The 12,853-nt window shown below is 31.7% G+C and overlaps 2 protein-coding genes across 2 annotated transcripts; both read right to left on the reverse strand.

Annotated features, from left to right (window-relative positions):
* Positions 1–421: 421 nt before the first annotated feature.
* Positions 422–2,183, reverse strand: LOC110631000 (acetylajmalan esterase). Its single transcript, XM_021778685.2, has 5 exons — positions 1,650–2,183; positions 1,337–1,549; positions 1,096–1,244; positions 737–1,010; positions 422–639 (listed from the first exon to the last, which is right to left on the reverse strand). The coding sequence occupies exons 1-5, from the start codon at positions 1,906–1,908 to the stop codon at positions 422–424; spliced, it is 1,113 nt and encodes a 370-aa protein (XP_021634377.1). The 5' UTR covers positions 1,909–2,183.
* Positions 2,184–3,509: 1,326 nt separating this feature from the next.
* On the reverse strand, positions 3,510–10,415 carry LOC110631171 (110 kDa U5 small nuclear ribonucleoprotein component CLO). Its single transcript, XM_021778908.2, has 11 exons — positions 10,261–10,415; positions 8,047–8,802; positions 7,696–7,764; positions 6,411–7,607; positions 6,164–6,262; positions 5,884–6,042; positions 5,592–5,677; positions 5,309–5,507; positions 4,931–5,041; positions 4,219–4,425; positions 3,510–4,023 (listed from the first exon to the last, which is right to left on the reverse strand). Exons 2-11 carry the CDS (start codon positions 8,788–8,790, stop codon positions 3,925–3,927), a joined length of 2,970 nt encoding a protein of 989 aa, XP_021634600.1. The 5' UTR covers positions 8,791–8,802; positions 10,261–10,415; the 3' UTR covers positions 3,510–3,924.
* Between the last annotated feature and the right edge of the window lie 2,438 nt (positions 10,416–12,853).

The raw sequence follows: 12,853 nt of genomic DNA on the forward strand, positions 1-12,853 counted from the left end.
AAGAATCCAGGCCACAAATGACCAACCCCATGCGAAATCCAAAACACCAGATGCCGCAACTGAACTAATAACGTTTCCTACAGGAGAGTTCCATAAAAATTTCATTATTGAAGGTCTTTTCTTCTTTCTTTTCTCAATTTCCTAGCTCTCTCCAACTCCTTCTCTCTACATTATACATTTTCTAACATAACCATGCAACAGAAAACGGAACATTACATTAAAAAATAAAAAGATAGTATATAAGAACAGCCACATGATATTAATTAAAATATAATTAAATAGCATTAAGAAAATTATCAATACTATAATCTGTTTTCGTTGAATAACATATGTAAACTTTAAATGAAATGGTTTAATTTCACTCTAAACCAGTTAATCTACTATCTAATAGTTAATCTAAAAATTAAATTAATGACAAAGATCAAGCAAAGCATCGAAGCTTTTGGAAGATGTTGCGGATCAGCCATCGTGCCATGAAGAAATAGGCCTTTTGCGTGGAATGTACTCCATCCCAACTCATACGTTCTCGAGGTTTAGGACAAACTGGGACGTCAGGAGCTCCACAAAATCTTACAAGACTGAAGTCATAATCACCTCCGCTCCCACAACAGGCCTTTTGCAATGATTTGGAATCAAATCCTGTTTAAATCAAACAAGCAAGCGATGTTAGTTTCAATTATATCCTGTCTGTGTTAATCCACATAGCACTCAGAATCTACAGAATTTAAAATATCACCTAGCAATGAAGCCTTTTGAAGAACCCACTTGTAAGCATTGTAGTAATCACCATATACTATAATCACATGTGGATGCTCTTGTTGTAATTCTTGAATTGCTTGTTGGAGTTGTTCATTGTGATACATTGAAAAGTTGTTCAGTCCTTTGAGGCAATGGAATTCATCATATGCATCAGAATCATTGCTGTGAAATCCTGTGAGATATATGGGTATGCAACCAATAGGAAAATTTCCAGGGACAATAACTCGAGTAGCACCAAAACTAATGACTCTCTGCAAAACAATATAGAAAAATTAAGCAAAAGGCTAGATAATTAAAAGAAATATTAAAAAAAAATTTCCAGAAAATCAACTAAACCTTGATAGCATCTTTTATGGCTTTAACTACATTCGGTACCATGGACTTCATCTCATCAATGGTCTTGCCTTGAAATAATGCATAGTTATAATCATTGCCTCCAATCTCCCCAACCATGAAGAGAGATTTTTTATGTTTCTCAGTACAATCTATCAAATTATATAAGGATGAAGATTTAATAAGCACAGGGACAGTATGTCAAATTTATAACATCACAAACAGCTAGAGTTTTGAACTAAACCTTTGGAGTTGTAGCAAGTTGTGTTGAAATGGGTATCCATCCAGCCAAGTTGTATGGTAAGAGAACTATTAGTAACAGGTGCAGCGACTCCGTTTTCTGCAAGAAATTCCACAGGCAAAGCAGTAGAGCCAGCTACTGCAAAATTCACCCCATAACTCTTGGGAGAACTTACATTCAGATATGCATTGAGAAGGGGAATACCAGCTGATTTCGCTGCGGAAATACAAACAAGTCAGTTTAATAATCTTAAACAGACGTAAATACAAACACACACATATACATACACGAGCACGAAACCATATTTGTTTCTTACCAATGAAATCAATCATCAGCAATCCATTGGAGCATCTACCTGTGGCATTCCTGTTCAAGTTTTGGCCGTAGGGAAACTTGCCAAACACAGAAGAAGGGTCTTCTTGGATCAAATTTCCAGTGTCTGATATTGAATCCCCAAGATTATATATCGCCTCAAATTCACAAGTTTTGAGAAGATGAGCATTGGATGCATGAGGAAGAACAAAAAAGAAGAAAGAGCAGAGAATCAAAGAAAAAGGAAGTTTGCAGGAAGCCATGATAGTGGTCTGGGAGAGAGTTGGCTTTGGCAAACTTGAAGTTGAACGAAGGCAATCGTTTGAAGCTTGCTCTTATATAGCCATGCAAAGTTAATGAGCAATCTACGTAGAGTTGAATCCTGTTGGGATTTGAACTCCTGGAGCTTTACAGGGTTATAAGATCCTATTTGGATATGGTTTTCTTTTCTTGTTATATTCGGACAAGGATTTATGTCCCATGAGCGTATCGAAAGAATTCATATAACCAAGTATAAATAAACAAATTACTAATTTAAATAAATTACAAATAAAAAATATCTTACTCATTGTTTGGAATTAAAATTTTATAAAAATTTAATCTAATTAATTTTTTTTTTTAATTTTTATGTTTATAATGAAAGAATTTACTTTTTTTAGTTTAAAAAATGTAATATTAAAATAAATTAATAGCATACATAATTAAATAAGAATTCATTCAACCTTTTAATTTCAAATTAATTTTTTCAAGTAAAATATTAAAATATGAGAAATACCATTCTTCATATAATTAGTTGAAATATACAATAATTAATAATCAACAGAAGACAGAGAAAATAATAATTAATAGAAATATTAGATAAAATAATTCAAATATTTACGAGAATATAAATTTATATTCAACATTTTAAATTTTACATGTAAAATGAAATTTTTTTCAATTTTCCATTAAAATTTTATATTATTAATAAAATATAAATTTCTTAATTTAAATTTTATATTAAAATTAAAAATACTTTATATTTATTATATGTAATATTAAATAAATTTTATTGAATAAATATTTATTATACATAAATTTTTTTATAAAAAATTACATTTAAATAATATAAATTAAAATGTTTCACTTAATATTTATTACTCAATATTATAAATTAGATGTATATTTTTTATATTTCAAAAATTTTACTTTTTATTAATAATATTTTAAATAAAATAAAATGTTGTAAGTAAATAATAAAATTAATGAATTTACTAAGTGATAGTAAGTAAGTATTTGAGTAAATTTGAGAGATTTTTAGGATACATTCTCTCGATTCTCATTTAAAAAAAAATTAATAAAAAATAATATAACATAGAAACCGACCAACCTCATTAAGAAAGAAATCAAAATTAACAACAGATTCATAAACACATATAAAATTAACAACAAAAACAAAAATAAATAAAAGGAGAAAAAAATCTAAAAACCTACGAAGATTGTCAAGTTTATCTCAATTGTTATGATAAAATATCGAACTCACCGTAACCTATAAATTTTTGTTGTTTACCACCAATCCCTCTTTCATTCGCTGCTCCTTTTATATTTTATTTTAAAATTTAATTAATAATTATTTACTTAATAAAATTATTTTATTTTTAACAAATGTTTATACACAATCAAATTATACTATATCTTTATTATTAAATTTGATTATTTTCCCAAACACCAACTAAAGAATATCAAAATGGCATTGGAAAACACGAACTCAATTGTGGAGTAAAGTGTAATTTTATGGACGTTGGGGTATGTTTGAATCTCATTAACTATAGAAATATGATGAGAAGATTAGACAAATTATTTAGTTGACAAAATTAAACCTTGATTAGTAAAATAATCACAATATTTAAATACTAAATAATGATCCTCCTTCGCATTTAATAAAGCAAAAGAAATTATAATAACAACATGGGAGAGAAGCTACATGTCAAATTTTTCCTGCAATATGCTCTTATATATTAGGACAATTGATAAAACAGAAGCACATAATATTCAAAATTTCGATTCTTTCACATCCTTCCGGTGGGTTATAGCCGGCAAATGACCACCACTTCAGGAAAAAGTTACAAGTGAGGATGAGGAATTGGTAGCACTTAGCAGTATTCTGCAAGACTGGATATCCATAAACATGATAATCTCACAAGTGGCACCTAGATTTGGGTACAAAGAATTCAGGAGAAAATTGCCTGCTGCATATCCTTGAGCTGTATTCCATGGCCATAGCAACCTTATGAGAACCATCATATCATTTGTTGATGAATATCAGCTGCCTGCTGAGCCAGCTCCACCACCATAGCCTCATCAAAGAACTTGTTTATGCTCACATCTTCACTCATTCCCTAGGATATAGAATTCCAACCGAAAATATTACAACTTAGATGTGGATTTTTATTAATTTTACAAAGCAATTTACATGCAGCTCAAGGAAAGTTTTTTTTTTTTTTAAGTGCTTGAATGCTTATTTGTTATCATTGTATAATTAGGACAGAGAAAAGGAAAAAGCAATAGCGAGTAAGAGACTGGGCTGGCCTCACCTTGCGACGCCTTGTCTTCACCATAAATTCACGAGCAAGGTGCTGGATTGGTGCAGGCTCTAGTGGCCGTAGAACTATGCTCTTGTCAAGAGGGTCTCCAGGCACTATAGCCCAATGATCAAACACAGAGAGGCAAAATGCTTGCCCTTGGGTATGGTATCTCAGGTCCGTCTCAAAACCAAACGACTCTATCACAGGTAAAAATGCCTGAAATGCAGAATGAATAAAAAAAAGGGAAAATATAAGTAATCAAGCTAAAAATACAAGCACATGCATCTGACAGTGCAGTGCATAGATGTTTATCACGGATGACACCCATAAACCCGAGGGTCTCACAGATATTGCACCAATAAGAAATATATCAACTCCCATGTAAAAAGAATATTTACAAATCCAAAGAACTAGTTCAGTCTGATTATGGTTAAATTACATCCAACTCCAACACCAAAAGTGCAACTTTCCTACCCTTACTCTTAACAATTACTAAAATTTGAATATGATACAAATAATTATCACTTGAGGAAAAAAAAAATTTTAAATCTGCTCACTATATGCAGCTAGCAGAGCTTCGAGAATTCTCAATTATCCTCTTATACTTCTAAAATTTTTAGCATAAAGTCATCAGCAATCTTTATCCCACTATGAGCAATGACTAATGGAAATTTTCATTTTATAATCATCAGTAGATGCATGCAAAGCTGATCCATCAAACCTTCACAATATAAGCTGGAGTCCCAGGCTGAGGAACATCAGCCGTGACATGTCCACGCCTGCGAGATAACACTGTATATATTGCTGAGAGACAGTCGATTGGTGTTTGTATCTGAAACAACAATATCATAAAATCAACAGCAAAGACAAAGCAAAAGGACAAGTTTCATGAAATGTCATAGATTCATGAATTCAAAAAGGCATTAAAAGAAAAGCATAGAAAAAGGAGAAAAGAAATTAGCTTTTTAGCCTAGCTCATGAAAATCCACCATTATTCTAGATCCTCAGTATATAGAATATAGTAACAAGTACCCAATTTCATGAACTCCATTAAATACACAGGGCATATTTATTATTACAACAAGTGGCAAGTGGCTACCTCCACATAGTATACTGGTTCCATGAGTCTTGGGGTTGCCATCAGAAAAGCCGAATAGGCTACACGTCGAGCTGTAGGAATAATCTGACCAGATCCTCTATGCAGTGGTTCTGGTGCAATCCTAGCATCAACGATTTTGAACTTAACATTTCTGATTGGTTCATCACAAAGTGGTCCTTCTCGTGCACCCCACTGAAAACTGGTGGAAGAAACACAACATTTAATTGCAGGCAAGCATCAAGTTAGAGAAATGAGAATTAATAAAGAATAATTTTCAGTTTACCCTTGAACAATGGAATCCTTGACAGCACCCAGCAATCCTTTGTCAACTTCAGTAGGAAGTGTGTCATCCAATAAAATGTTAGGTCCCTGCAAGTAAAAACTAGTCAAAACAAGCATATCATAATTTTTTTCCCTATCTTTTTTTTTTTTTGAGAGAGAGGATAGAAGTGTATCATGGATCTTCCATTTAGATATTATAATAAATATGCTTGAATTGTACTATCATGAAATGAGTAGGCTTATATTGCTAAAAATAATTTGGAAAATATGAAACTACAGAAGCATCATACTACCTGCTTATCAGGGCCAAAGGCCCATATGGATCGTGCTGCAAGCAAATCCCAGTCATATTTTGTCTTGAAGAAGTCACCAAGAGCTTTCCTGTTCCAATCAATGCTTACAACACCATTCTCAATGTCTTCTGCAAGCCCTTTCTCCAATGGCTCCGCAATCTAGAATGGAAGTGTTCAATAATAACATCCCACAAACTAAATTAACTACTCCTCGAGTGATCAAAGTGAGAGACTCTCAATGGAACTGACATAAAATAAAATTACACAACTTAGTCCTTACCATGGTTATTTTGTTCTTCTTGTTAGGTGTTTCAGCAAAACATTTCATTGATGAGGACTCCACCACAGTTTCACAGAATGAAACAACTGGATCTGCTACCTAAATTTGAATTAAGAATTAGAACAACGGATGCACATCCATCGATACAAAACAGCCAAGAAATAGAATGTCATGGACAGAGAAAGAAGGGGAAAACTCAGGACAAATAAAATAAAAATACAAGCAAACTGAGATGAAAAATCCATACCTTGACTTCCACTTCAGAGTAGAGTTCTCTTAGGTCCTTCATAATGGAATCCAAATATAACTCTCCAGTACCAAGAATAGTGTGCTCTCCAGACTCCTCAACTTTAGTAATAGCAAGAGGGTAGCTTTTACTGATCTTCCTTAGACCCTCCACCATTTTTGGCAACTCGCTTGGATTTAAAGGCTCAGTTGCTGTTTTCACCACTGGAAGAGTATTGAACTGGAGAGGCCGGAATATGTAAACATCTTCATTATTGTAATTCACATTACAAAGAGTTGCAGTCTTCATTATTGAAGCATCCACACCTTCAATGAGAACCCAAGAGCCAGGAGGTGCCATGCTTATGGGTAATCTATATCGAGCTTGATATACCCATAGTTTGGTCACCTCTTTCACAGTCATGTCCTCCTCGTCATCAGGTGAGTAGCCTTCGCCCAACACTTTTACAGACTGTCCTGTCATGATTTTACCACTATAAACCCTACCAAAAGCATCGAAGGAACTGCAATCAGACTTGGGATACAGTTTGGTTACATTAACCATCAAGGGGCCAGAAGGATCACAATCTACCATGGCCTTGTAAATCATAGAATCTTTGGGCCCTGTATAAATATGATCAACCTTTTTAGCTGCAGCATTCTTAGCAGAAGGTATATGTTGAACCAGCATATCGGTGAAGCCTGAAGATGAACCAAAAACACTGCTGCACGCCAGCCTTAGCAAAGGCCGAACATTTAGTTTATAAGCTGCATTGGGAAGTGTGACACCAAGCTCGGCAAGAGTAGCCTCAACACTTTTCTTATGTTCTCCAATCACTTGACTATATATCTTGTACAGAGGCTCCAACACAAATTGGACAAATGATCTTTCTCCTCCACCTGCAGGGGGTTTCTTCTTGAAAGCCCTTGTATCTGGGTGATAATACATATCTCCCCAAAGACGAGTTGCAAATTTGTCAGCGTCAAATGGGATACCATGGAGTTTGAGATATAGTTTAGCAAAGGATTGCAAAGTAAAGGACCACCCTGCATTAGCACTTGCAAAGCAAACATTCCCAGCAGCTGGATCTATAACTTGGACATTCCCAGCTGTTGAAGAGACTGCTGTTATATGATTATTTATGACTTCTATAGTATGCCTAAGCTTATGGTAAGCATCCTTTGGAGGCAACTTAAGTTCTGTTATCAGCCTGTCAACCTTAAACACAAAAATAAAACAGGTAATAACAAGATATTGGAGTTAAAATTGGAAGGATAAAAGAGAGGAGGCAGTTCACAGAGGGTACCTTATTGATCACAACAACAACAGGCAGGCGCTCCTGGATTGCATGGCGTATGGCCCTCTCTGTATTTACCTGCACATTCAGAATACCAGAATTACAATATCAAGATAGAACACATTTCATAAAACCACAGCTATATCTTTCAAATTACGTATTGAAATTTTAACAAACTAACCCATTGCCTTGCCACTGTAAACAACTCAATTACAAACTAAAACATCTCAAATTTAATCTTGCATAAATTAGAGCATAATGAATTCATTTATCAGCAGAAGTATAGGAAAAACCAAAAATCTCTCTAGGTTATCTGTAGTGTGAATTTATCAAAAAAATTTATCCAAAAATGTCACTTACCATCACTCCTTCAGCAGCATCCACAATTAACACAGCACCATCAGCAAGCCTTAGGGCAGCAGTCATTTCATCAGAGAAGTTTACATGACCAGGGGTGTCCATGATGTTACATAGGTATGATTTTGAATTGCTATCTTCAAGAACAAGTGACATTGGAACTGCCTTAATGGATATCCTTCTTTCTTGCTCGTCAATCCTTGTATCTGTGTACCTCATATGCTTCTCACTATTTGTATCGAATGTAGGCATATGATGTGTTTGCTCAACCAACATATCCATGAACAATGTCTTCCCATGTTGTAGATGGCCCACAAGCGCAACATTACGAACCAAAGAGGGGTTTGACATGAGACCAACAAGGAACTGACTGGAAACATAGGTTGAGGAATCCTTAACCCCAACCTCAAACTTGATGTTCCTAACAGGTTTAACTATAGGTTGTTCAAGGGGCTGCTCATCTTCATCCATAACCAATGTTTCAACATCTTCACCATAAACCTCTTCTGCAGTTGGGTAATACTTCTTGTCCTCAGCAAGGACGACCTGATTATCCATATCAACATCATCACGGGTCGTAATCCATCCATTGGAAGCATCCATTGCCTCCTCACCATCAGATGCTGCTTCATCTTCATGGGGTTTGTCTGGAAGTTCTTCGTCTTCTTCCTCTTCAACACTCTCCTGGTCTGACTCAATTTCAGGACCAATATAGTTTCCAAACTCATCATAAAGATTATCATCCATGTTGTTATAAATCTGCCATGTGATTCAAGGAATTAGCAAACTAGTGCAGCAACCTAATCGAGTTGCAATTAGCAACTGCCAACTGTCTTAAACTTTTTCTTCTTTATCTTTCAATCAAGATAGAAAACCAAAATGTGACCTTTCTATAGAGTTACAAAAAAGTGCAGCCTCTCCTATAATAAAATTTGCAGCTGGTTATATTTTCTCCTCTTATTTTTATGTTTATATATTTTTTTTTAATTCAAGTGGTTTCCATCAATGCACGCTGAGTTGATATTATAGCAAGTATGTAAAACAATTTCTTTCCCCCTGATTTTCAGAAAATGCAGCACATTGCAGATTATTTACAAACAATTTTTGAAGCCAAAAAAAGACCCTAATTCTATTCAGGGTAGAGCCTTTGATCGGTTCAGTTAAATCAATAAACTGAAAACTGATTTATGTGAAATGTCAACCGAAACCAAATGGAAATGAGAGATGAACTGAATCATTTTAGTTTGGTTCAGTTCTGAACATTCGATTAGACGATCAATACCACCATTTCCAACCCCAAACCAAACCATACCATCAAGCATCCGTTAAGCAACCAAACCAAACCCAGAAATTCTTTCTCAATGATCAAACTCCCAGAAGTTAAAAGTTCTTACAATCAAATACTCTGCCCATAATTTGTACAACTTGTTAACAATCAAACCCAGAGAAACGTAATTATTTCAAGAATCAAACATAAAACCCATAACTGTATGTTCTTAGCAATCAACAATCAAACAATATTATTATTTAAAAAAAAAAAAGAAAATCAAACAATATTCATCAGTCAAAAACCAAGTTTCAAGTAGCTTCAGAAGTAGACAGCTGCGTGAGACTATAGAAGGTGAGGCAAGGACGCCAAGCCACCGAGATACATCGTATATGGCCCTGGAAGATGGCGGATTAGATGAATCTGTGCGTTTGTGGGTTCGATGGGTCTGTGGATCTATCAAAGCTCGGAGCATTTGGTACTTGGATGAGTCTGTCGCCTATGCGGGGAAGCAGGAAGAAGAAGGAGATGGACAGAGAGAGGAACTTCATGCGTCTATCACATATATAGGGAAGAGGAGGAAGAAGAAGAAGAAGACAACGATGATGCACAGAGAGAAGTGAAGTTGGGAAGGCTGGTCTGCTCAGAAACACACTTCATAAGTTCAACTCCCTCCTCCCCTCAAATAATTAAATAATAGCACATGGATTACCAAAAACAAGTAAATATAACACTAGGGTTTCTCATTTTTATTCCATTTCTCCCAAATGTTAAGCTCAATTCAAGGGTTTGAGCTTTATTCTCTTCAAAAACAATAAAAAAACCATTTACAGCCCTTGTTCAAATGGATAACAAAAACAGTCTCAAAATCTATGAAAACACAAATAAATAAGTATAATTATACAAATAAAGAACACCCAGATGAAAACAAAAGGCAAGGAAGAACACACCTGAACAGACAATGGAAAAAATCAGCTTCTTGTAAGAAGAAAGTGAGCTGGAGCAGAAAATTAGCAAACCTAGAGAGGTACTGGAGAGGTTTAGCCCTTAGAAAGTGCGAGAGCGCCGAAGAATTCAGTTTTCAACTTTGGGCTTAACCAAGGGCCTATGTCGGCTTTTCCTCCGTTGAAGGCCGCAGGAGACCAGCCTAGGCCGTTGTGTCTAAGCTTTATCAAATAGGCCTGTCAACGCTTGATTATTACTTCTTCTTGGGTCTTCAATTTTTAATCATTTTCTTAACACTGTTTGAAAACTTAAATTTTGTAAAATTTTGATTCAATCAAATTTATTTTTATGATTTTCATATTTGAAATAAAATTTAATTCTTTTAATTTAAAAAAATAATGTATAATTGTGCAATAATTTAATTGAACTATTCTTTTATTAATGGCTTTTTCAAATAAAATCTAGAATTATTTCATTCTCATTTATTTTGTTAAAAATAACTTATATAAAAAAATTACTTGTAAATTAAGAAAATAATTTTTTGTATTTTGTTGAACTATTAAGTGATAATAAAATTATAAAATCTATAAAATAATTTTTTTAAAGAAAAGGAGAAAAATAGTTTTCTTAATAAAAAAATCAAACTTTTTCTCCTGTTAATTAATATACCTAAATTAAAATTTTAATTGATATTAAACACACTCTATTATAATCACATTATTATAATAATAATAATTATTAAATTTAACTGCAGTTGCATTCACAGATATAATTTGATAATAAATATATCTAAATAAATTTAAAAGATCTCAAATTCTACTCATCGCGATTAATAACATTATTAATAATATGGTATAAATGTTAAGAAACAAAATAAAAAGAAAAAGAAAACAAAATAATAAATATTCCATCTCCTTAATGAAATATAATTATGTTAAAATTTGATATTAAACTTTATAGTTTATTTAAAAAATAAATGAAGGAAAATGGATAATATTTTTGTTTATTATTTTATTTATTTTTATTTAAATAAAAAAATAAAGGTCATAATAATACTTTAAATAATGTTATTTTTCTTTTTAAATAGCTTATGATAGATTAATTTCAAAGCACTCACAATTTTAATTTGGTGGTAAATATATCAGTGTAAATTTAAAAAATTTTAAATTTACTTATATGAATATGTGAATATATCTAAATTTTATTTATATAATAACTATAATAAATATAATCCATATAAAATTTTGTTGATATTTTTTTGATAATTAAACAAGGACTGGAAAAGTAATGTTTCAGTAATGAGTTTTAATTCATGAGAATTCCCAATCAAGGTAATAATTTTCGATTTTAAAAATAAATTACAGCGAATTAAATGAATTTGATTTAATTAATTTAATTTTAAAAAAATTTAATTAATTTAGTGTGAATTTAAATTAATTGAATCAATTTATCTAACTGATTCCTTTTTGCATTAAATTAATGCAATTTGATTGTTAATTTTAAAGGAATTGAGTTATATTTTGTGCTATTAAAACTGAAACAATTGAAAGTACCAAAAATATTCTTTTATTATAAAAGAGTAAAATACTAGCCTTTTGTGGTTTTCCAAAATTAAATGTTTAGTTTCATTTTAAATTATTCAATTAAAACAGTTGTAGATTTTATGAATAACTCAATTTTAGTAAATTTATTACAATATTAAATATTTATACGGTTTAATAGTTGTAATTTTAATTATATAGGATTATCTAGTTACTGTAAATTTAAATATTTATATTATTCAGTTATTTTAGTTCCCGTTGATTAATATTTTATTTAATAAAAAACTAAATAATTTAATTATAAAATATCAATATGATATACTGTTCACTTAAAATATAATGTAAATTATCACCATATAATAGAATTATAGTGTAAAATTATCGTAAATTGACATATAATTGCATAAGTTTATTTATTAAAAAAAGACTATGACATTATAAATAGTTGAAACGATAAAAAACTCGTTCTCTCTCAAACCGATCGAATCCTTCGGAGTATAAAATTATATTTAAAGAATATAATATAGTAAATTTTTATTAGATTTATAATTTTATAATCTCTTATCTATTAGTCGATATCAGTCAAATTTTTAGAAAATTCAATATCAAATTTCATTTTATTATTGTATGAATTTAAAATAAAAGCAAAAATATATATAAAATTTAAAATAAATATTTTTACACACTTATTCTAACTCAAGATTTTTATTATAGTAAATTATTGATTTGAGTAGGAATGTAGTTATTCAAAGACCGCAATTATCTCATTCATTCTATTTTACAAATTAACCGGTTATATTTTAGCTTATTTTCAGCCACATTAAATATAAAAATATTTAATTAAATAGTTTAAAATAAAAATTAAATAATTAATTTTGAAAAATAACAACCATTATATTCATTTAAAGAGTTTAGTAAAGATTTCATTGTCTAATATAAATAGGTGTAGGTACGTGTTTACTTTAGTTTTATTATTTTTATTTTTTTAGGAGAGAATGATGGGTGAATAGGGATGAGCATTCGGTCGGTTCGGTTTAAAATCAAATCGAACTGAATA

Source organism: Manihot esculenta, chromosome 14 (genome assembly GCF_001659605.2).
Source record: "Manihot esculenta cultivar AM560-2 chromosome 14, M.esculenta_v8, whole genome shotgun sequence".
NCBI lineage: Eukaryota > Viridiplantae > Streptophyta > Magnoliopsida > Malpighiales > Euphorbiaceae > Manihot > Manihot esculenta.